This window comes from Protopterus annectens, chromosome 5.part0 (assembly GCF_019279795.1).
Source record: "Protopterus annectens isolate FY-2018-M chromosome 5.part0, PAN1.0, whole genome shotgun sequence".
Classification (NCBI taxonomy): Eukaryota; Metazoa; Chordata; order Ceratodontiformes; family Protopteridae; genus Protopterus; species Protopterus annectens.
In genome coordinates this window covers 186,219,164-186,245,916 of record NC_056735.1, presented here as the reverse complement: position 1 = coordinate 186,245,916, position 26,753 = coordinate 186,219,164, and the positions used below count along the sequence as shown (strand labels likewise).

The window sequence follows — 26,753 nt, the reverse complement described above, 5'->3', positions numbered from 1 at the left end:
ACATCCATACCCACAAACACACTCAAACATACACATCTGTGGGATTGTCGGTACACCTAGCAGCATATTTTTGGAGTGTGAGAGAAAATTAGAATGCTCAGCAAAAGCCCATGTAAGGATATGCAAGCTGCAAACAGAAGGTACCCAAGCCAGGAACTGAACCAGAAAACTAAGAAATGTGAACAACAATGTTAAGCCCTGCATCACTCTTCTATCCCATTATGCTATTAACATTTAAAAAAAATAAATCCTCAAAAAATAGTCTGAAGGAGTGAATCTCAAATCAGGTGCATACAGTATTCCCATAATTTCAAATATTGTGCTATAGTATTTGCATTATCTGACCCATTGTGACAGTTACATTACACAGACTGTAATGTTTCTGAATGTATCACTGATGTCTTAATGAAGAAGACAGTCTTTGCTACCACTTGATAAGATTAAATGTCAAACATGGCATTCGTTTCTACAATATAGGTTCTTTTGGTGTACAAACTGGAATTCTGATGTGGAATGTTCCACATGTAAAGAAGTAGCTAGAAGTAGTCAGTAGTAGGAGGGATATAAAATTGTGATTAAACAGATTTTTTTTTAGTTTTATGGATTGTCATTTTAAACCTTTTAGCATACAGTGGTTGAATAATGTTGTTTCAATACCTGATCTGTGTTTTTTTTTGTTTTTTTCATTTTTTGTTTCCTAAATCAGGCAAAAGACTCTGGCAGGCCTCAGCTAGCTTCTCATTCCTACATACGGATCCGAGTTATTGAAGAGAGTGTGCATAAGCCAACTGCTATTCCACTGGAGATTTTCATAGTAACAATGGAAGATGACTTCCCTGGGGGTGTTATCGGAAAGATTCACGCTACAGATCAAGATATATATGATGTGCTCACATATACCCTTAAATTAGACCAGAAAAGTCTGTTTAAAGTTAATCACCAAGATGGCAAAGTCATTGCTTTAGGTGGGCTGGATAGTGGTAAATATGTACTTAATGTTTCTGTGAGCGATGGTCATTTCACTGTACCTGTCGATGTTATTGTTCACATCGAGCAGCTAACTATGGAAATGCTCCAGAATGCTGTAACCATCCGATTTGAGAGTATTACTCCAGAGGACTTTGTTGGACTTCATTTACATGGTTTCAGACGGACCCTTAGAAATGCTGTTCTCACCCAGAAACAGGACAGTGTTCATATCATTAGTATTCAACCAGTTGCTGGTACAAGCCATCTTGATATGCTGTTTGCTGTTCAAATGCAACACAATCGAGGTTTCTACAGGCCTGCCTATTTGATACAGAAGCTTAGCAATGCAAGAAGACATTTGGAAAATGTGATTCGCATTTCTGCCATTTTGGATAAGAACTGCTCCGGACTGGAATGTCAGGAACAGCAGTGTGAGCAGACCCTTTCCATTGATTCCCATGCCTTAATAGCATATAGCACAGCTCGGATTAGTTTTGTGTCACCACGATTCTACAGAAATGTCAGATGCACTTGCAATGGTGAGTAAAGTTTAAAATGAATCAAACATTGTTTTTCCTTTGATTCTTTTGCAAGCTACAACCTGTGATTTATTAATATTTTACCTTCTTAGCACTGCATCCTCTAAAATAAAGGTGTGTTTAACTAAACATGCTCAGTAACAGAACGTAGTGGTATTTGCTTTCAGCATTATTGGCATATTTTTTAAAATGATTCTTAAGTAATTATTAAAATCATATTTAAAATGTTTTTTGTATTTGTATTAAATATACTTTTCATTTTCAGATGCTTTCATAGCCACATTGATATATCTAGCATATTTTGCTTTATTATGGATTTTTTGGTAACTGTTTAAGTTTCATTAATTAAATAACATCCATACTCTTTATAGCTAAAGGAAGATAGTTTAATAGGTTGTGTTATGAAAGATCAGCTTCCCACAAATAACAGGGAGCAGGGATTTCCCTTACCTTTTTCTTTTAAACTCTACATGCTTGAAGTTTTCAGTCTTTTTTATTCCCCAGCCTTCCTCGCCATTAATTGTAATAGCATTTCTTTTTATATTTTCTACAGAATTAAACACATGTAATGCCTGAAAAGGGTACAGGGACCAGCCCAATCCCCCGCTCAACAAATAAAGAATAAATAAGCAATCTAAATACATAAATATTATTTTCCCTGCAAGGCCCTTGGCATGATCTTGACAATGATGATTTATTTTTTTATGGCCATAACACTACCCACAGTTGACTTGACAGGAGCAATGTGTCATCACTGGTGCATTTTACATGCTCCCCTGTGTGCATAGCTGAGCGCACACTCACACTTTGCATGTGCACTAAGTGAGGAACTTAGCATCTGGGGGGCAACAGTGCAACAGATACTGGAGGTGTAAAGACCTGCTGCAAGGAGGTGGGAGTTTCAAGGGTAAGTCTTTTCATTGGATTTGGAAGTTAGCCTATGCCCTACCACTTGTCTCTCCCCATTGGAGGAATCAGTAGGCCAATTAGGCACCCCAGGCAAGAACAAATGGGTTAAGAATTCTCACCTGGCTGGGGGATGCTGGGTCTGACGCATCCTCCCATTAGAATAAGTGGGCCAATTGGGTAAATGTGCTGGAGTCATCAGATAGGTCTGGCAGAGGAGCAAAATAAAATTCAAATATAGGGTGGGAGGAGATACAGTTAAGAAAAAAAGTGTGCCATGAGTAGTCAGACTTTAAAACATATTTTTTTTACAGATAGGATATGCCTGCCAATTTCCTGAAACAAGCTGCCAGAAAGAAAATTGGTAGCTATAGGTCAAGAGAAAAAATCAAAGGAGGATAGGTACGGATAATATAGGACAGGATGGGATACAGTTATAGGTTTTCTGGCTTCCTTCTGCCAAATATTCCTGGTATGTCCTTCTGCCTTAAGTTGTGGGTGAAAACGGATCACAGACCATACTATTTGCTCAGCTAACAAATGCTAAATAGTCTAGTCAACAAATAATAAGTAAATATGCAGGATGTGATGAGATAATCAAATGGAAAAAGGGCCTTCTAAAGAGAGATGGCTATATAAGGGGTTGCCACATTTTATCAGGCAGAATATATATATATATATATATATATATATATATAAGTGTACACACCCCTGTTAAAATGCCAGGTTTTTGTGATATAAAAAAATGAGACCACAATAAATCATTTCAAAACTTTTCCCACCTTTAATATGACCTACAACCTGTACAATTCAATTCAAAAATGAACAAATCTGCTAGGGGAAAAATATACAAAATAAAAAATGTGCAATAAGCTGGTTGCATAAGTGTGCACACCCTTAAACTAATACTTTCTTGAAGCACAGCATTCAGTCTTCTTGGGTAGGAGTCTATCAGCATAGCACATCTTGACTTGGCAATATTTGCCCACTCTTCCTTGCAAAAGCAATCCAAATCTGTCATATTGTGAGGGAATCTCTTGTGCACAGCCCTCTACAGGTCACCCCACAGATTTTCTATTGCATTAAGGTCTGGGCTGTGGCTGGGCCATTCCAAAACTTTAATTTTCTTCTGGTGAAGCCATTCTTTTGTCAATTTGGATGTATGCTTGGGGTCATTGTTATGTTGAAAAGTGAAATTCCTCTTCATCTTCAGCTTTCTAGCAGACGCCTGAAGGTTTTGGGTCAAAAGTGACTGGTATTTGGAACTTTTCATAATTCCCTATATCTTGATTAAAGCCCCAGTTCCAGCTGAAGAATAGCAACACCAAAGAATGGTACTGCCACCAGCATGCTTCATCGTGTTCTTTTGGTGATGTGAAGTGTTGTTTTTGCGCCAAACATACCTTTTGGAATTGTGGCCAAAAATTTCAGCCTTGGTCTCATCAGACAATAACACATTTTCCCACATGCATTTGGGAGACTTGATGTATTGTTTTGCAAATTTTGGCTGGGCCTGGATGTTTTTCTGTGTAAGGAAAGGCTTCCATCTTACAACTCTACCACATAGGCCAGACATATGGAGAATACAAGCGACTGTTGTCATTTGTAGTACACAACCAATGCTTGCCAGAAATTCTTGCAGCTCCTTCAGTGTTGCTGTAGGTCTCTTGGCAGCCTCCCTCACCAGTTTTTGTCTTGTCTTTTCATCAGTTTTGGAGGGACATCCAGTTCTTTGCAACATCACTGTTGTCCCATACTTTCTCCACTTTTTGATGACTGTCTTCCTGTGTTCCATGGTATATCCAATGCTGTGGAAATTTTTTTGTACCCTTCTCCTGACTGATACCTTTCAACAATGAGATCCCTTTGATTCTTTGTAAGCTCTCTGCAAACCATGGCTTTGCTGTAGCAGACAATTGAGTTAACTTTATTTGGGATTAATCAGAGTCTCTTTAATTGATGGCAGGTGTGTACCCAAGAAGACTGAATGCTATAATTAAAGCAAAAGGTGCTTCAACAAAGTATTAGTCTAAGGGTGTGCACACTTATGCAACCAGCTTATTCTACATTTTTTATTTGTTATATTTTTTCCCCTAACAGATTTGTTTGTTTTTCAATTGAATTGTACAGTTTATAGGTCACATTAAAGGTGGGAAAAGTTTTGAAATTATTTATTTTGGTCTCATTTTTTTTATATCACAAAAACCTGGTATTTTAACAAGGGTGTGTAAACTTTTTATATCCACTGTATGTATATGTATATATATATATATATATATATATATATATATATATATATATATATATATATATATATATATATATATATGTATATATATATATATATATATATATATATATATATATATATATATATATATATATATATGGGTCTGCTTCTGTTCTACAAAAACACATTTTTTCGAATAGTAGAAGTACAAGCCTATTTCAGCGAAAGTGCACTTTCGTGAACACCGGTTCACTGAACCAAAAACAAAAAACACTTCAAACACGACCCCCACACCCCCGCTACTTATATATACTAATTCCAAGATCACATTACAGTGGGGGTATGGGTATATTTCCTTATCCCCATTGTATCACCTGCAAAAGCATGTTTGCAGTGTTTTTTTTGTTTTTGTTTTTTGTTTTTATTCCTGGTTCGGTGAACTGGTGTTTGCGAAAGTCCACTTTTGTTTAAATGCACTTTCACTGAAATGGGTTTGTGCTACTGATCTTTGAAAAAACGTGTTTTCATAGACCAGAAGTAGAGTAGACACACACACACACACACACACACACATATATATATATATATATATATATATATATATATACACACACACACACACACACACACACACACACACACACACACACACACACACACACACACACATATATATATATATGTATATGTATGTGTGTGTGTGTGTGTGTGTGTGTGTGTGTGTGTGTGTGTGTGTGTGTGTGTGTGAGTGTGTGTGTATAGGTAAATACTAGGCTACCAGTCTGCAGACTTTTATAAGCTTAGCCAATAATCAAAGGTCAGAATCAAATCCTGTACTTTGTATCTCTGAGTAAAATACCTTAAGTTTTATGCTAACCTTTTTCCCCATCACAGTACATCTGTTTATGCTGTCCTGTTTTTGTGTCTGTCAGTCACTCACAACATTTCTACATGATGCTTATATGACAGCATATAAAGTGGTCTCATTTCTCCACACCTCTGGGCTGTCTATCTGCACTGTAAAATGTTTAAAAGTTTTACAGCTTTTTTCTAGAAAACAGATAATGGATACAGATTTATAAATGAAGCAAAATATGCAAATTATTGAATTAACTTTTTAATCCCATAAACTAGAATTGTTCTGTCTTTTGGAAAGTCTGATGGTTATCATTACACTGAACCAGTACAGTGCTTTCATAGTTTGTAAACTCTTGGAAGCTACTAGTCACTGTGCTTTTCTTCAGCCACATTTAACTTTTTTTCCCAATAAATGATTGCCTTTACCTGATGTTCTTGCATTCCAATGACCCATGCTAGAAGCATGACGTACAAATGTTCTGTGACAGAGAAAGTGAAGGTACTTAGAGTCATAGCACCATCATCCACAAACTACTCTTCGGCAGAGAAATATATTTCCCACTTTTGCAGATATTATTTTATCTGTTTGGGAATACAAATTTGTACAAACATGTCCTTATTCACAACATTGGAATCTCTATACTAGATACCTTGATGATATCTGTATTTTTTGAACAGGGGACATGGCAACATTAGAAGAATTCATGAACTATCTGTCTGGAACTACTACCTTCCTGCAGTTTACATATCAAGTAACATCAGAAAAATTCAACTATTTGGATGTGACAATATATAACACAGGTAATGGGTTCAATTCAGTAGTCTATAGAAAGCCAACATTCCCTAATACATATATTAGTTATAGTAGTGTACATCCCTCATTCCAGAAAAAGAGTATTATCAAGGTGCAGTATGTCCGGGTGAGTCACATGACATCTTTGGATTCTGATTTCCAGAATGAATGTATGGTATTAGAAAAAATGTTCATGGATAGAGGTTATCCAAAAGATCTCATTAATAACATACAGACAGAAGTAAAACAAGGGAGAAATGATAAGTATAAACCAGTTTTGGGTACAAGTTCACTTATCCCTGTACAAGGTACAACACAAAAAACAAGTCAAGAAGACTTTCGTAGAGCCTTTGTTATGAATTTTAGTGGAACTGCATACCAGGTAAAATCTATTCTAGAAAGGGAGTGGAAGAAATTCTCAGAATTTACAGATTTAGAGGTATTTAAGAACAAACCTCTAAATGTTGTTTTAGAAAAGGACAGAATATCAAAAATCTACTAGAGTATGCAGCCAATTCACAGATTTTTACACACAAAAGGAGGGGGACATTTAAATGTGGCGCCTGTAACCAATGCAAGCACATACTACAAGGGGAAGAAGTTTATATACAGGCAAGACATAAGACCCTCCAATTGTAATTCACAGGGATTAGTTTATTTAGTTACATGCAGATCTTGTGATGCCTTTTATGTAGGTAAAACTGAAAGGCAACTAAAACGCAGAATATATGAATATCTTAATGATGTGAGAAAGAAGAACAGTACAAATGCCCTGTACAAACATACATTGGAATGTAGTAATGCACAATTCTTCTTTTCAGTCATTGAAATGGTCCCTAAAGAAATAAGAGGGGGCCCCTGGGAGTCCAAATTGGAGTTCAGGGAAACCTTTTGGCAGATAACCCTGGAGGCTAATAGAACCCCAGGGCTAAATGATTTCATTTCCATTGACCTCTTTTGAAGCTTAGATCTGCTAAAATATAGATGTGCCTTTTTTTACAAATCTGATATAAGTGGTACATATTTTTATCTTTTTGGTATATCAATTGTTATGCCATTTATTATATTTATTTATTTACTTATTTTTTATAATAACATTTTACAGTATTTATTTGATATAATTGTACATATTCTATACATATTTCAATAGTTGTGGTTATTTATATATTTTGTACATAACATTTAATCTACCTTTTAGAATTTTAATAGTTAATAGTTGTATGTTTTTAAGGGGTTAATTAACCTTATTAATCAATTAAGGGGAAATGTATATAATATATGAATGTAGATGAGTTTAACATTATGTCTGAAGAAGTCTGAGGGATACTTGGACGAAAACACTTGGTTCAAATTCAGCGTTTATGTACTTTGAATAAAGTCTTGACTCTACGTGCAGCTCTTCCACTGTCCGGTTTTTGGTTATTTAGTTTATTTTTTCTGGGCCGGCTCTGTTTGTGTATTTTCATAGAGTCATAGCACCATTATCCACAAACTACTCTTCAGCAGATAAATAAATTTCTTATAATTCTATATTCCTTCAGAAGGAATGTAATTCTTTTCATGCATCTGCCAGCATTACTAATCAGAAAAACTTAAATCTGCAGTTAATACAGATGTAATTGATGTAATTGCTTTTTTTTCTGACACAGAGAGTACACTGTTTAATGTAATTTATTCATATATTTGCATTGTTTGCTCCTTGCTGAGCTGCACTGATGCCTGGTCAGTGCATCACACAGTTCTGTGTGGTACCCTTGTTCTTAACATCGGTTCCTTGTGGCCCTCACAGAGTGGTGACATCACTCTAGCTGGTACTTGTATTTAGAAGAACCATGTGCTGACAAAATGTAACTGTAGAGCCTGGCAGAAACTGAGACTTGCTTGTAAACAATGAGTACACAAGGGTGCATTTGCCTTTGATTTTTTTTTTTTTTTTTAACTAGGCATCAATAGAAGTTACATATTCACCTTCACTGCCATCAGCCTACCTCCAGTCAGTCTTGTCTCACATCTGTCTGCTTTGCCACAAAAGAAGGCCTGTTTTGATGGCATGTCATACTCCCTTCCCTCAGGCTGAGTATTTGTGTTAAGAACAGCATTCTAGCTGGCAAATACCCATGTGTGCAAGTGATACTGTAATTATCCGGCTTCCAGATCTGTTTTGATCTAGCAGCGTGCACATCTTTGGCATAGACTAAATGTTTACCTACCCTTCTACCTCTTATGATACATTCTGAAGTTGATGCTTACCTTTGCCCTTTGCTTCGCTTATGGTAAGTGCAGACTATGGATTATGAGTAGATTCAGGACAGCATACCAGGAGGCAAGCTGCATCTTTTTTTCTATTACAATTTGTCTCAGAATTGGCTGGCAAAAAAAAAATCTTTCCTACCAAGATAGATTGAAGTTTGATCAAAGGACAGAGGAAGATGTTTTGTACAATAATCTGCCCATCTGCCATCCCAGTGGGTCATGTCTCCCAGTAATGGCTTCAGGCATGGAAAGTACATCCTCCCCCCATAAACACAGATTGGTGTTTTATTTTTGTCTTTGTCCGACTCAGGTGCAGAGTCTTATTTGGAATGGATGCAGTGAGATGCATTCTAAAAGGCAACAGAATACAGATTCAGTAGGATGCAGATATTAGTTTTCCTCTTCACTGAAGAGTCTTCAGCTTAAATAGAAGCTTTCTGTGTGCATATTATACCCAATTTTAATCATGAGGCTATTAATTGCAAAGATTTTCATTTTTAGAATGCATTTCAATACACAGCACCTAGAGGCCAACATTGGAACACCTGGGTGTCATGCATTCATTAGAGCTTTGATTTCTACTGTGAAATAGGTGAACAGAATGGTTTCCTAAGCATGACAAGGGTGGAGCCCTGTCACATTTGCACATAGCAAGTGATTGACTGTGAAAACTAGTCTGTCACAAGTATCCACGCAGCAGTAGAAAAATACAGCAGCACATGATTCGTGGTATGGAAGTTAGATATTTACTAGGTGCAGGAAAAACAAATTCAAATGCTGAACTGCCCAGTGCCCAAATATTGCTATGATACCTCGACTTGCATCACATGCATCAGGCTGATATTAGCACTGACGGCAATGAATATTGCTACCTTCAGCAACTGCCAACTTTGCAGGGCCGCAGGAGATTTTCATCTCCGGTGTTTGGTTGCTTTGTGATAAATGCGAGCTGCAGATCAGGAGGTAAGATCAGCTAAAAAGTGGCAATGATTGATAATAGGCCTGCATATTGATTTTCTGCTGAAATCTGGTGATTTAATCAAAGGTTAAGGGTTTTGAAAATGTGCACAGCTGCATTCTGAAATCTCAGAAGGTTTTGCATCTCAGTGATCCATATTCAACAGCTCTAGGAGCCATGTTTTTTTGTTTTTCAAGTTTAATCCATATGTTAGCTAGGAAATGAAGCCAGAAACAGTTAAAAAAATTGTTAAGACCAATAATATTTGTAAATGACATCTTTGGTTTTTGCACCCCAGGGTGCACAGGCTTTAACTCTATGCTGCGTCTGTAGTAACAGATCTTAGTAGCAGCATGCTGACCTCTGTAACCCCTAGGTCTGTTTCCTCTCTCTTTTGTCTGTAATCAGTATGCTACTGCAGACATCAGATGAATTTGCACAGTAACTCACTGATGGAATAGTGCCACACAGAAATCAAAAATGTGACCTTTCTATATCCTGCATTCAACTGCTTCTGTGGGATAGCGAGGGACCACACACAGGTCAGGAGATGCCAGGCTGTGGAAATGGCTCAAACTCTCTAAATTAAATACAAGTCAAAATGCAGTACATGTAGTTAAAAACATGTAATAAATATGAAATGTGCTTCTTAGTTCAGAAATTGTGCATTGATGCATGCATCTATATTGTTTTGACTGAGATGGTGCAGCTTTGCATTTCTTTTAGTTTCTTACTGATTACAGATGGTGGAACTGAGAGGTGACAGAAATACACATAAAGTATATAGTAGCTTATTTGCTTAATCTGCCTGTTTTATTTATAAGAATTGAAAGAAACTTGAATTGACTGGCATTAATAGATTCACGTTTTCTAATTTTGTTTTCATTTAATAACATTTCGTTACTTCTGGGTTTTTTCTAAATGTTTAAATAATATATGTATTTTATTCTTTTTTGTAACTACTGGCATTCCATGCTGTTTCAGGAAGTTAGGATCTTCTACTGCCCAAATGAATATTTACTAGTTAACAGGCAAATGTAATCTTGATTTACTTTTCTGGAAATTAGGACCTCCTCGTGCTAAACTGCAGTGTCAGAACTGCAATTTTACCCAAGTTCTTTCTGTGGGTCAAACCCCCCCAGCCTTCTGGGCTTCTAGTTTCATGGTCTGCTTACTGAAATCTGCTTAACCACTCAGTATAGTATTGATTGCTAATCTAAAAATGTCATTCCATGTGTTTAAGAACTGGCAGCAGCAGTATCCACAGGACTGACCTCTCATTGGGACAAACTAACATTTTTTGCTACTTAGCCTGATGGGAATAATTCATGCTTTAATTCATTCTCGGTAGAAGGAGGGACCTAAATGGACAGCTAAAACAGACCGTGGTGTACCAGCAGAGTGCATGCAACACTCCCTCATTGCCTTTCTCCATGTATTTACCAGACAGGTGTGCTTTTTGTACCCTGTGCCTGCCTTTGTGGAGTGCAAACTGTGTAAGGGTGTATTGACTGCAGTACCATGCAAATTTAAATTTAAGTCAATGGTGAGAAACAGTGGCAGATATGGAATCATATTCTAAATAATATGTGTAGTGACCTTTCAAATGTCAGTATTTTGGAGGAATATTCCTCTTTTCAGGTCTGATTTTACCCCTGCACATGATGTACCTGTTTTTGAAGGTATGCCCCAATTTTCAAGCAAGATTTACCCCTTCACACAATATTCTGGACTGCCCTCATCACAAGTGATTTTTGAAACTATCTAATTACACAGAAAAGCACCAGCAATTTAAAGAGAGAGGGCAAATGTCTTAAATTTCCCAGTTTGAGAAGTAAAAAATAAATGAACTTATGTGGTAAAATTTTGCAATATAGTTTATTAAAGTCTACAGATTTTGCACTGTCTCTGATAATGTGCTTATATTTTTCCAATGTTTCTCTATTTTTTTTCTATTTTTTTTTCTAATCATGTATTTCTGAATAGTATCCCACCCTCCTACTTGTGGGGGGGGGGATTACATGCTTCTTGGCATTCAATTTTCATGCTCATTGGATGGCCACATAAAAATGTCGCTACTTCTCAAGGACCTCTGTACCTATTTGCAATGTTTGCAGGTTGAGAGGTATGTGGCATATAAAACAATCATTACCAAATTACAAAAATCTGTAAGCCAGTTTAGTATACAACATAATTACCATTTAATAGTCAACTCATATTAATCTAGTAGTCTTTTTCATGCACAAATGTGGAAGTGGGCTATTCCAGTCAACTTTTTAATTGACCACAAATTGTAAAGTCCTTTTACTGCTGAAAACAGTAGAAACAAAGGGTAGAAAGTGTAAGCCTCTGCCGAAAAGTCAGCTGTAAAAGAAACAATGATTTTTCGTTTATTGCTTTGCCTTACAAATTTAATCATGGTCGTAATTAAACTGTAGAAGTTTTTTGCATTTTAATTAAAGATATATATATTTTTGTAAGTAAAGTACTGTATCACTTTACTGCAAAGTATGTTTACCAGTGTATGTCCTAACTAGTCTAACCAGTATCAGAAGAGGTTTATTAAAGTTGTCATTATGTTTGAATGGAGGCTTGCTTTCCTGATTAAAAAAAAAATAATAATCCTGGAAGTGCATTCTGTGTCCCTTAAATGCTTAAATATTCAAAGACATTTTTTTATCTACTAATTTTATTACATAACAGTGTGTAAGAAGTGTGGGGGAGGGAGAGAGAATTCAGATGCAGGTTTCTAGATTTTTCAGAACACGGTTACTCTAACATGTAGCTTTTTGGAAATGCTTTAGTCAACTGGATTAATAATGTTGATGGATTAATAATGTTTCCATTTTCTAAATTATAGGCGGCCTTTGCCCTGGATCCACTGATCCTTGTGAAGAAAAGCCATGCCCAGAGGACATGCAGTGTGTCGGGTATGGAATAGGTCGTGGGCCATTTATTTGTCAGTGTCCGCCGGGAAAGCTGGGAGAGTGCTCAGGTAAGGCTACCAGTGGGACTTTGCACAAACATAAGGAAATGGCTATTTTCCCTTGCTCTGGTATATTATTATATGATTAGATCCTCAGAGTCTTTACTGATACCAACTTGTGAAACGTATAAGTATAATTTTACAGTACCTACCAGCTACCCTAATTTTTTTGAAAATAATGTTGTAATGGAACTTCTGTCCTTGTGTCTCTGATCAGCCATATCTGCCAAATGTATTTTCTGCTAATACTGTTTGTAAGGAAGCTGGTGTTTCCCTTTAACCCATGACTTACTATTTCTAAAGTGCAGGGGGTTAAGAGGGGTGCCACCCCCTACACACCAGTATTTATCAAAAATGCAGTTTGCAATGGCATCTAATATGAACTTCTTAAGTTGCACTGTCCATTGGTGGGGGGCAGATTTGGTAAAATTATTCCCAGACAGTATGTATGTATGTATGTATGTATGCAAAATAGTTTTGTCATCCACATGTGATTGTTTAATAAAGTAGCCTGTTTTATTTTGAGTATTTCTAAAGATGTTCTTCATGTATTAAACTGTAGTGTGGTTTGCAAAACATTATCAAGTAACCAAAACAATTATTATGCTAAATGATTGATTGCTCTATTACAAATTAAATGTTACTCAATCTGTTGCATTTGCAGCTTAAATCATTTGCAGTTGATGGTGTTGCCTAGTGATTTACAGTGATACTGAAATAATAAGACTGATGTCAGATACAAGCTGCTTGACTCAGCCAGTATGCTGACATACCTACCTGTTGGATAGGATGCTGATCTTAGTTAACTAACATATTTTCATCCTCAGTGTGGGATTTTTGAAGCTGCCCACTTTTTAGCAATCACATACGTTTATAAGAAGGTGATAATGGAAAACAGTGGACCCTATTAGTTTTTATTTATAGCTGTTAGAATAGTACTCCAGCAATGTAGTTTGACACCTGCCCCCATTGGGGCGGGACTAAGGTTGGTTGAGCTAAATGGACACATTAGGACCCCCACACACACACGTCACTGTAATCTGTAGTCAAGAACCATAGCTAGCTCATCTGGTGTTATGTGCAGTTTCCAGAACTGGTGTCCTCCTCAACTTTAACTGAAGTAGAAAAAACAAAAGGGCTCTTCTACTTTCAAATGGCATACCTATAAATCATCTCTGACTCTGCCATCATGGTCGTTAGTGCAACAGTGTTTCATCCCAGTGAGTTTCATTATTGTGTAATGTATTGTGTGAGTACATTTTGTGCGGATTTCCCCCTTTTCTTCACTGTTGCGTGACCAGGGATTTTGTATGTATAATTTGTGAGGGTGGGAGTCTAGCCCACCACACTGGGGGGATGCAGAAGGGCATACAAAAAAAGATTTTATGTGTTTTTTTATGGTTTTTCGGTTCAGCGTTTTTCAGTATATAATTTGCGATGAATGGTGAAGCTGAAAGACGGTACTTTGCATTTGCATAGGTAAACCCTTTCAAACTATAGCAAGCTAATTGCTACAGATGTAACAAGTATCTTGTTATAGTCAAACTACCACACACACTATAAAAATCAAAAATGGTCGTGGGTAAAAGCAAGGTGCAAAAAGGAACCCAAACAAAATGAAACAAAATGCACCGAGCTAGCACACTGAGAACGTTTATTGATAGACAAAACAGAAAATGGTGAGCGCTTTCACAACATAAAGTTGCTTCATCAGACAACAGTAAAAGGCTTACACTCTATTTAAATAGTCAAATATCCATTACTCAGTTAACTAATTAGGGCTAGCAAGCTGTACAGAATCAAAATCAAGTGAAGCTTATCACAGTGACTCCTACAATAAAGGTGCACTATGCATATAATGTTACACACAAAGTTACTAAACATATGTAACCACACTATATACAGTGTAAAAAACCATATACATACATATACAAGATAAAACGACGACAGTAAGACATACAAAAAGCTAAAAACATCTAAAATGTCTTCTAAAAGATCTTGAAATCAGTGCATGAGTGGTCGAGCCTTCAAAAAGGGAACCAAAGTAGTGGCAGCATTCAATCCAGGAAACTTCTCAGCTTTAAGCTTCAGTATCCATTTTACTCATGCCCCTCTGTAATATTTTCTATGTTACCACCCCTAGGGTTCATATAAATATGTTGCAAAACCAAGAATTTAAAAGAATGTGAACGATCATTAGACATAACGTGACAGGCCAGAGCAATGGATTGTTTACAGTTGGTAATGTCTCTCACATGTTCTAAAATACGATCTTTCAACATTCTGTTCGTTTTGCCTACATAATAAGCATGGCATTGTTGACAAAAACAAAAATAAACAACATCAGTGGTTCTGCAATCTGAATATTGATTAGAATGTAACGAAAAATGCCTGATAGGATGCACATAATTATTTTTGTTATAAACAAACTGACAGGCACTACAGTTCCTACATGGAAAAGTTCCACGGCGAACAGAGTGAGTTAACTTTTTGCGTGTTTCCCCATGGCAAAGGTGTTGTTTAAGTGACTTGCTATTCTTAAAACTGAAATGTGGAGTCAGTCTAACCTTGTCTACAAGGCCAGGAACTTCTTGTAAAAGGTACTAGTATTTCTTAACAACATTCACATATTGATTAATGTTGCTAGAAAACTGGAGAACCACTCTAAAGTCATTCTCAGCTCTGGCACTGTGTGTTGCATCTGCAGTGGCTCTGTTGTGATTATAATAAGGTTTGCACCTAGTATCTCTAACTTCCAGGCATCAGATATTGCATTATCAATGCCTGCACTAGAATATCCTCTAGCCAAAAACTCAATTTTCAAGTTATTCAATGCATGCAATATTGTGGTATGTTAGGTTTGTAGATGACGTTTTTATGTTATGGAAGGGCTCCGGCTCTGATCTAGACCAATTTTTGGATTACTTGCATTCAACAACTGATTTTTTAAGGTTTACACACCAGAGTTCAGCCACTGACATAAGTTTTCTTGATGTCAAAATCAGTAAATCTGATTTGAATCATCTCCGCAGTACTATATACCATAAACCAACTAGAAAGAACACATTGCTGCATAAATCTAGCATGCACCCTAGACACATTCCTAGGAATGTGTTAAGTGGGCAAGTTTTTAGGACACTCAGGCTACATAGTAATGACAGTGATGCAGTAGCTGCATTGAATAACTTGAAAATTGAGTTTCTGGCTAGAGGATATTCTAGTGCAGGCATTTTTCGTTACATTCTAATCAATATTCAGATTGTAGAACCACTGATGTTGTTTATTTTTGTTTTTGTCAACAATGCCATGCTTATTATGTATTCAAAACGAACAGAATGTTGAAAGAAGAAGAAAAGAAAAGAAGCTTTTTGTATGTCTTACTGTCGTTGTTTTATCGTATATATGTATGTATATGGTTTTTTACACTGTATATAGTGTGGTTACATATGTTTAGTAACTTTGTGTGTAACATTATATGCATAGTGCATCTTTATTGTAGGAGTCACTGTGGTAAGCTTCACTTGATTTTGATTCTGTACAGCTTGCTAGCCCCAATTAGTTAATTGAGTAATGGATATTTGACTATTTAAATAGAGTGTAAGCCTTTTACTGTTGTCTGATGAAGCAACTTTATGTTGTGAAAGTGCTCACCATTTTCTGTTTTGTCTATCAATAAACGTTCTCAGTGTGCTAGCTCAGTGCATTTTCTTTCATTTTGTTTGGGTACCACACACACTAAACTAAGTGCTTCAGCACAACAGTCGTGACCACAAATACAGTAGGGGTATTTCATTACCAAATGCCAGTATTTCACTCCGTTTTCATGATCCCTATAAGTTGCAGCCAGTGACAGCTCTAGTCCAGGAGCAAATTTTCACCTTGTAGATGAAAGGAAAGAGAAAGCTCTTCTACTTCCTTTTTTTGAAGAATGTCCTTGATTGATTTTTGCCTCAAATTTTTCCCTGTCTCACACAGAATTTTTGATTTCTGGTCAATTATTGTGGATTACAGTCAGTCAGTCAGTAGTGCCAGAATTTACAATTAAGTAATATTTAAAATTTGTCTAATTTTGAACATTTGTTCTCCCATTATTTTTGCCTTTGTCCACAATTCTTGGCCAAAGACATTGAGTGGAATGCTGCAGATACAGTATCGGTCTTTATTCCTTTTATTCTGTCCAGAATTTTGAAGAATGTCCAGATTTTTGCCTCGTATTTTTGGTCTGTTTCCCATAAAACATGTGGCTTTCTGGCAAATCATTGTGGATGGAGGCGTGGGGCTAGATGATGACAGTGTGTGGCTTGGGGCTGTCCCAAACATGTCCCTAAAGCACAGGCATATACTAAATCTATTCTATCCTGTAGGCATTCATAACTGGGAAAGTTGAGGTATGAATGACTAGGCATAAAAAAGCTTCTAGGGCCATTAGCCTAATAACCTCCAATGATCCAAATTGGGTCCCACAGTTGCTAAGACTAGCCCTGGACACCGTCATATTGTGACAGCTCTGGAGATAGAATGAGAAGCATCTTCCAGGCAATGGTAAATGTGAAAACTGCTTCTTTTTTTAATCGCATTAGTTGCATTGATTTAAAATCAAATTTTAAAAGAAGAGCATACTATGAAAGGTCTGAGTGAGGGCGGTTGTCCCCATTGTAAACAACAGTAATGGAACAATACAGTTAGCTAGCTATCTGTCTGTCTGCCTATGTGTTTGTCTACCCACCTACCTTCTACCTAAGTAAAACAATGCCAGACCATGTGGGAGAAATGAAAAGAAAATGGAGTCTGTTTACCAAATACCTCACTAAAAGAATCACAGGCCTATAGCAGATGCCCTATGCTGACCGTCTAAAAAAAACTCCAGCTATACTCTGTGGCATATCGTCTACTCAGAGGTGATCTTTGCTTAACATACAAGGCCATGTCAAATCCTGAGCTGCTGGACATGCTCCAGTTAAAGAAATCCCAATCCCTCAGAGCCACACGCTCCAGGGATCTAAACCTTGTCATCACAATGAACAGAACATGCTAGAGGGATAGGTTCCTGACCCAGAGACTCCCCATACTCTGGAATAGACTGCCCAAACATGTTAGCAGAGTACCTCATTGGCTCTCTTCAAAAGGAACCTTGATGATTGGATGGGAGATAGGAAATTCACCCTAGGGATCATGTCAGTCGCCCAGCTAGACAGGGGCCCAGAGAAGTAAATATTGTGGGAAAAACTTTCCAGGGAATTGTTATGGCTAGGCTTGCATAGGCCTTAGGGCCGATAGCCTAGTACCAACCTATGAACCTACCTGTCTATCTAGCTGTCTGTATCTGCCTGCCTGTCTCTCTGATTGGGTATCTGCCTCTGAATCAGTATCTAACAAGCTGTCTAAATTAAAATAATGTTAGATACTGGACATACATCTAAAATGTCTTCTAAAAGATCTTGAAATCGGAACCAAAGTAGGAAAATCTGTTTACATTATGTCTCTCTCTCTCTCTCTCTCTCTCTAGCTGTCTAGTTCTATCTGTCCTGATTTAAAAAATACCTCCTGGACTGCTCAGATGAAAGAGAAAAAAGTGATTACTGAGAAAAGGACACACTCTCAGCTTACATAAAAGCAAAGAAAAAAAATTGCTGATGTGCACATCATCACTATTCCGTCCAGTATTCTCTATTATTTCCCCCTGCACCACCTTACCCATGTGTTAACACTAATATTTATCTCAGATGCCTGACACTTTCATTGACATGTACTACAGCCTTTGATACATTTACCAATTATAGAAGTCCCTTTTGAAAACACAGCAGTGGGCATTATGAGTCAATAAATAATAACCATTGGTATATTCTGGTAATTACTGATTATGCAACAGAATTTTCTGAGACAGTACCACTTCAAAATCAATGCAAAATCCACAGTGAAAGAATTAGTTATACTCTTTTCTATGGTGGGAATTTCCTGAGAAATTCTTACTGACCAATGTACGTTATTCATATCCAGAGTGATATATGGACTTTGTCAGAGTTTTAAAGTGTAAGTGCTAAGAAATCTGAATACTACATACAAATAGATGGTTTAGTTAAATGTTTTAAATAAAAACTTTAAATAAAGACCATGTTATGAGAGGCTGTAAAGTTAGATGTGAAAACTGGGACCAGCTGCTCCTATATCTTCACTTTGATGATAGAGAAGGACCCCAAGCCTCACTGGGTTTCACACCATTTAAATTGCCATACAACAGTTAGTTCAGAGGCCTGCTATATACAGCAAAGGAAACACGAGAGGAAGGAAACAACCTTTTAATGAAAAATATGGCTTTTTAAGGATCTGCAAGAGAGAATAAGAACAGTAATAGATGTAGAGAGAGAACACATGGAGGGGAAGATTAGGTGTAACACAAGTGGCCATCTGAGAGAGTGAGTTCAAACCAGGAAGTAATGTATCTGTATTAGTACCCACTACTGTAAAAAGCCTCCTTGCAGAGTGGCAAGGTGCTTAGGACACAGAAAGTAAAAGTGAATCATGAGGTGGGAAGTAATTGAGAAAAGGGAAGCCGGAATAGCCATGCTGCATCTCTGTACTGATGTTTCTGTAATAAGTATATTTTCAAGGAACACACAGCATGCCATGAAGTCAAAATACATACAGTATCTAGGTCTCCAAAGCAACAAGTAAAATAATCTGTGCTCTGAAGTAAAGATCTGTTCTCAGGTTTAAGTTTTCTTGGTAGGCACTAATCCTACAGCCCTTCATTTTCATAATCACTGCAACCTGAATGCATACTGGCTATACCAGACATACATTCCATTTGTTGAGACTCTACACTGGGGGGATGGTTCATGTAAAACTATGGTGGCTGGTCCCTTTGAATGATGCTAACTCAGAAATGGGCTAGTGGGTAACAGTTAATGAAAGACATTTGCAAATATGCCTATTTAAGGCCCTGTGCCATGCTGCTGCTGTGTGATTCATAGACTTTTGGAAGGAAGGTGGTCCAGGGGATGCTACAGGATTAACATATAGAAAGAAGGCAATGTGGCGTGTGTTAATGTGAGAGCAAAGCGTCGATGCCTTTTAAAAGAGATGTCATTAGATGTATTCTTGCCTGTGAAGTGCAAGATAAGTTATCCTTGCCTGTGGGGAACTGCAAGGAGAAGAGACTTCAGGTGATCCTTGCTTATGAGGAAGTCTAAAGAGAAATTTACTGGGGCCTAGCTGTGTCTTGAAAGGTCTGTGACTGTATTGCTCATTTATTTTAGTCGCATCTTTTTCCACAGTCCTGCGGAATGGGAATACTGCATTTTGTTGTAAATAAGCAGGTTTCCTTTTTCTTGCAGTCACTAATCATTGCATATAGACTCCCACTTATGTGCACATCAGTGTCAGCTTTAAAGCTGGAAGTCCAGACCAAGCTTCTGTTTCAGACATGTGGAATACTAGTTTTTGTTGGACAAATTAGATCACCTACTTGCATGTTTCCATTTAGCATTCTGTCAAATGGGACTGCAAAGAAGCTCATTTCTACACACCCCCCCCTGTCTGCATGCAGTGTGTTTGTACTACATATAAGACCAATACCACAGCATAACATTGCATTTATGTGGGTCCCCCCAGTGCTTTTACTTATATTTACTAACACCACAGCTGCACTATGGCATGCAAAAGAGGAATATGGGTACAGAGCTATAGTCAATGGAATGTGAGATGACTGTAAAACTAATTCACATTGTGTACATTTGACAGTAAGTGACAAGTTTCTCACGTGTCAACAAGCTGTGCAATCAGTGAAAACTATGGTAACCACACACGCATGTATATATGTGTGTGTGTGTGTGTGTGTGTGTGTGTGTGTGTGTGTGTGTATCTTTCGGCTTTTTCCGGTTAGGGGTCGCCACAGTGGAACTCCAGACCGCTAATGATTGGCAGTAGATTTCTATGTGCTGGCTTGCCAGGCCTAATGCACAACTTTCAACAAAGGAACGCCTATTTATGCATATTGCCACACAGAATACGCTCTAACTGAGAATTGAACGGGCAACGTCTAACTGTGAGGCGACAACACTACCGCAGCACCACCACCGCAGTCATACATAGATGTATATAAATCTCTCTATTTATGTAAATAGAAGAAAAGTTGCAAATATATGTTTCTGCTCCTGCTCCTGCATAGTTAATCTGTCAGTGAACTAGGCCTTAGGCTTTTGACTGAGGAAGCAAGACTTCTAAATTAGAAAAGGCAGGTTACAATTACTAGTAGGTGGAGGGTACATAGTTTAGAAAAAAAGATAGCTAATAATAATTTTCTCACTAACCTAGTCACAACCACTAACCTTTTAAAGTACAGTACAGTTTAGCTTCATACTCAAAAAAAAACATTATTGAATGAGCCTGAAGCAAAACTCCATAAGCATTTCAGCTAGTTTGATTTTTGTTTTAGTAACACTATCATAGAGGAAAACTGTGTAGCTGTTCATTTCAGTATCATTCAGCAAGACATTAACAGCCATGTTTGTTAAGCACAGGCAAGTAGTAAGAATCGGTGCAATTTTGTTAGGGGTGTATATTTCAATGTGCATCTATTTTTAACCCTCATGCAGATATTTTTGAGACAGTAAACAACACTAAATTTGAGGCCAGCAAACTGAATGCATTTGTATTCATCAGTATGAAAATATGTGCCTTCAAAGGTACAAGTAGTACAGAGCTATGACAAAGAGCAGCTTTTAAAATTAGCTAACAATATTTTGAAGCTGTGCTACTATGTTGTGGGGAGGTGAACAAAAGAAGAAATATTGTTATTAAGTAGTTCAAGAAGCTGCCAACAAGGTACATCCCGAAGAATACCACGCGCGTTCTGTTGATTTTACTATGATATTTATTTATTTATTTATTTATTTATTTATTTATTTATTTATTTGCCTTTTGTTAACTGGGTTGGTCTGGCTGGGCCAAGGGCCCTTTTTCAGCAGAGACTTAAGAAGAAAAGCTCCAGTGCAAAGTTAAACAAAACAGAAGTTAAAAATGCACGCTATTATACATTGAAGAAAAATAAAGTTTTTTGTTTATACATGGTAGAAGAACAAGCAATCTTGGAATACTAAGAATATAATTAGCATAAAATATCACGTTATAATCAGTGTCAGGTAAAGAATAAATTATTAGGTATGAGGAGGAGTGCAGTGAGAGAAGGAGTGCAAACGGCAGGGCAATAGAAAAAAGATGCAAGAAGGATACTTTAGCGTAGGAAAAAAGAAGTAATAAGAGTAATGGAAATAGAAGTTTTGGGGCAAGTTAATTAGCGGGGAAGCGTAGACAGAGGAATGAAAAGGGAAGGTAGATGTGGGGGAGGTAGGCTTAGACGAGGAAAAGATTCAAGTTGGGTCTTGGCAGGAACAAGTCCCGTTACTGAGCAGATATTCCTTTCAAGCAAGTTTGAAGCTGCTGGGATTTTGAATAGATCTAATGACAGGAGGGAGGTTGTTCCAGGAGGAGGCAACAGAGTGACTATAGAGACTTTTCCCAATGGACTTTTTGGGTTTGGAGATTAAGAGGAGGTGTTGGTCAGAGCTGCGAAGTTCACGGTTAGGGACATAAAGGGAGATAACGTTAGTAAGAGAAGAACGGGCAAGGGGTTGATGGAGGATGGAACGAGACCGACAAAGCTGAGGCCGAAGGAGTTTATTTTGGAATTTGAGCCACTCATGGTTTTTCAAGGAGAGGCAGTGATGAGAGCAACAGGAAAGGTTATAGTGGCAAATCTTGCTATTTTGTTATAATTTAGTTCAAGTTTGGATGACAGTTATTTTTTTTTAGGCCTGTGAAGATGGGGCGGCATATATAATAGTGTTGGTAAAAGGGAAGATTGAGCTATGGATGTTTTAGATTTGTGTGTTTGGAAGTATTTATGTCTGTAGAGCAATCCAAGCTTTTGGTGAGTCTTTTTGATGCAGTTATTTATATGGATGTCAAATTTAAGTTCATCATCTATGTAGACCCCTAGAAGTTTAGTGTGAGTATCAACATTGATAATTGTGCTGTTTAGAGAATATACGGAGAAGGAAGACTTGAGATGATGGAGAGCTTTGCGGAGGAAAAGAAGAAGTTTAGTTTTTTGGGGGGTTAAGTAGGAGTTGGTTAGATGTGAGCCATGATTCAATAGAGTGGAGGGTGTCTTGGGTGAGAGAATGCAGGTGGGGTAAGTTGTCAGAGGTAGCAATGATGGGAGAGTCGTCTGTGTATTGTATGAGTGAGGAATGGGGGCAGGAATGGAAGAGATTATTAGTGAAAATATTGAAAAGTAGTGGGCCCAAGATGGAGCCTTGGAGTACCCCAGCTAATACGGGAAGTAAAGGAGATGTAGCTGAGAGCCACTATTGAACTTGTGTAATTAAATCTTTAGCAAGACTAAAGTTCCAGTGTCATCTAACTGTGTTAAGTTTTTATTTTGTTTCTCCCCCATGATCTTGCCAAATGAAACTCCTACCTTCACCCAGCTGACCTATGCATTCTGGTGGAAGAGGAGACAGGTATTCCATGGCTAGGTGAGAGCCCTATGGCCCATTTGTTCCTGCACAGGACTCCATCAGCCTGCCATTCCCCAGCAAAAATCAAACGGCAGAGAGCGAGCCACCTTGCTGGTCTTGGGTGGGGGCAGCATACTCTCACCTTGAGGACCTGTCCAGCAGCATCTCCAAGCCTACAGTTCACTACCTGCTGAGCAGGAGTGTGCTGCATTACACTAGTTACCCTCAGTTGCTTAGTGTGAGTACACTGTAGTAGTGTAAGCTCAGCCAGTGCAAAACCTCCACTATGTGAACACCTAGTAATCATGTTAGATGTCACCCATGTGACCAGCCAGAGCCTCCTGGCACCCTCTTGGATGAGTGAGCCAGCAGTGAACACCCGTCCCTCCCAGCTCTCACTGGTACCCAAACCAGTAGTCAAATTCCAGTAGTCCTGTGCCATAATCGGGGCTTTCCCCCTTGTGCCATGTGTTTCTTAGTCTGATAAAGCAGGGAGATAAACAAGTGGTATGCAGAGAGCATCTTCTTGGAAAAAATATCTTCTTTGTTCCTACATTGTTTTCCTACCCAGGAGATAGAGCTCATTCACCCTGTTGTGTTGCCAAAGGAATATAATTGATATACTGGAAGGCAGTTTTTTTTTTTAAAACACTGCCTGAGATCATGGAGAATGTATGGTGAAATTCCACAAAATATTATAATTATGTGACCTGTAGTGGAGATTATTCTATTAAACCATTAAATATTCCAATAGAAGTAATGTCACAGAAAACAATGCAGCCAGTAGTCCACATCAGGTAAAACACGCCAATGTGTAGAATCAAAATCTTAGTTTAATAAACAGCAGGAACAGACAAAAAAGATGAGCGCTTTCGCTATTAGCTTCTTCAGATCTCTGTCTCTAGTAAATCATATCATCTATTTTATAATGCAATCATTTAATTAACCAACCGATAGAACAAATTGCATCTATGGTTACTAAGTAACTAATTAAGCATACAAAAAAAGAAAACAAATTGCATCTACGGTTGCTAAGTAACTAATAGAGCCTACAAAAGAAAACACAAAGCTAATACTAAAAACAGTGATGCCAATTGTAAGAGCAAATATGAGAGCTGCTAAAATACAAATAGCTTAAAACTTGATAAAAATACAATTTGTTATAAAATAAATTCATTATAAAATATACAAGTTAATACTCTAGAACCTATTTCTTTCTTAGGGGTCTAGCTCTTAACGCAGGTTGGATGGAAACATGTTCATTCAATCCAGGAGCAATATGTGCTCCAAGCTTAAAGATCCATTTTAACTCTGCTTGATAAGTTTTGTCAATTAGATCTTCCTGTCTAGGACTCTCATATATCACTTCTAACACTAAAAATTTAAAAATGTGTTCATCACCAAAGATGTTAATATGTTTTGCTATGGCACTGTAATTCATACCCCTACGTAGACAATAAAAATGATCCCGTATTCTCTTCCTGAGGTGCCTATTGGTCTTGCCAATGTAAAAACACCGGCATAATGTACAGTGTCCAAAGTAGACTAAATTCTTAGTGTTACAGTCAGCTTGAGGAAAATGAGTAAAATCCCTATTACTTATTGGATGTACAAAAGAGGTAGACTCATCAGTATTAGAACAGTAAGCACAGCAATTGCATTTACTAGTTCGCTGTGCAATTCCAACTTTATTTAAATATGGTAACTGTCTGGGATAGCATAATCTCTGTCTTAAATTATGCTTATTCCTGTACCCAAACCTAGGTCTAGTATCTACAATGAGACCAATCTCTCCATCAGTACCCAAAATCTGCCAGTGTTTGTATATAATATCCCTAAGTCACTTCTCATCACTGGAAAATGTGAGACAGAAAAAAACTTATCACTGTTTTTAGTATCAGCTTTGTGTTTTCTTTTGTAGGCTCTATTAGTTACTTAGTAACCGTAGATGCAATTTGTTTTCCTTTTTTTGTATGCTTAATTAGTTACTTAGTAACCATAGATGCAATTTGTTGTATTGGTTGGTTAATTAAATGATTGCCCTGTAAAACAGATGATATGATTTACTAGAGACAGGGATCTGAAGAAGCTAATAGCGAAAGCGCTTATCTTTTTTTGTCTGTTCCTGCTATTTATTAAACTAAGATTTTGATTCTACACGTTGGCATTTTTTTCCTGCTGTGGACTACTGGCTGCATTTTTTTCTGTGACATTACTTCTTTTGGCATACCAGTGGATTACTTCCTTGGGTAACATTCTTATTTTAAATTCTAATAGAAGTAATATTTTAGTAGTAAGGAGATTAGTGAATCATTATTTATTGAAATGCTTTAGTGAAAAGTAGTATACGACAATGTAATCAGAAAATGAAGCAATTATAAGGTATATAATAAAAAAACAGCCAAAATATATCAAATATAGTAAATCAACTACAAAGATTGATGACTCTTACCCAAACTGTCTGGAAAAGTAGTCACAATGTAAGGTTTGCCTGCTCCATGCAGTGTGTTTACCATCACGTTGCTGTCCTTGTTTCGATGTTTTAGCCATTTTTGTATAAAGGTAAGGATTTTAGTGAGTAAGAAAGTTTTATTAAGTAATTCCTTTTTCAAGATCCAGAATACTGTAGCAGCATAGATTAAGCTATCAAATAAACAGACACAAAATAAGTTATTAAAAAATCAAACCAGTAAACTTTAATGATAATAACCATACATTAAAATGTAAATGTAGATGAAATGTTTTATCAAGTAGGTATATTTTTCAGGATTTTCTTAAATGTCACTGTCTTATAATTTAATGCCAGGCTCCAGAAAGCAAAGCATTTTATTCTAATGGTGTATCTTTTGTGGGCATATTTTTAGTAAATATTGTTAATTTTTATTTACTGTTCTATAACAATGTAAATGTTGGTGTGGATGGACCATTTTCAGGCATGTCTAAAACCCACAGATGGGCATTTACATACTTAGATCCTCTTTACTTGTAATAATGCCATTCCTCACAAACCATACTTCGCTGTAACTTTTTATATATAAATCAGTACCTCAGCCTACTGCGACATTTCTTTTCTTTCTATATTATTTTATTATGTACTTACATTTTTAGAGTCTTAGTCCATGTGTTAGAGTATGTGCTGTCCCTTGAAATGTTTGGAGGTCTTATAAATAGCAGTTGACTTGAGAGGTGGTTTGATAAAGATAACTGCTACCGAACATCCAGAGCGAACATGTTTCAGACCAGGAGGTTAATCGTACTGCAAGATGAAATGCCATGAAATCCTCTAGCTAAATGTGCTGTCGACCTTTGCATAATGAGGATGATATAATACTCATGGCAGATAGCAATGTTCATTTTTATGCCTGCTTGATAATTTGCACACTGTGCAAAGCAGTAGTTACAGAAAAATCTGAATGCGAACATCGTGTACACTGCATAGTTTGCTGTAGAAGAAGCAGTCCAGTTCTCATACAAGGTTAAAAGTTGAAGAAGTAACTTTACATGTTAGAAAGGTGATCCGAAATTTGGCATGAGAGTTAAATGTCAAAAAAATGCAAGATGCTGTGTGAAAGCATAAGAAACCCAATCTCTCAAGGAATGTTGAATAAAAGACATTTAGCTAAATGCTATTTCAGAAGACAGCAGTCTAGATATATTAAATATTTTTAAATTTAATTAACTGATTAAGTGAGCTAGTCTTCTGCAAGCTGTCCATGAATGCAGTATGACCCTAAGCCAAAA

General features: G+C 37.1%; 1 protein-coding gene across 3 annotated transcripts in view; it reads left to right on the top strand.

The window, feature by feature from the left end:
* The window catches only part of FAT3 (FAT atypical cadherin 3), a 2,670,157-nt gene that overhangs the window by 1,948,691 nt on the left and 694,713 nt on the right, over positions 1–26,753 (top strand). For all 3 annotated transcript variants that reach the window (XM_044072199.1, XM_044072198.1, XM_044072200.1), the window contains exons 19-20: positions 707–1,508; positions 12,367–12,501. In XM_044072199.1, the coding sequence (XP_043928134.1) occupies positions 707–1,508; positions 12,367–12,501 (937 nt within the window). The remainder of the gene's footprint in view (positions 1–706; positions 1,509–12,366; positions 12,502–26,753) is intronic.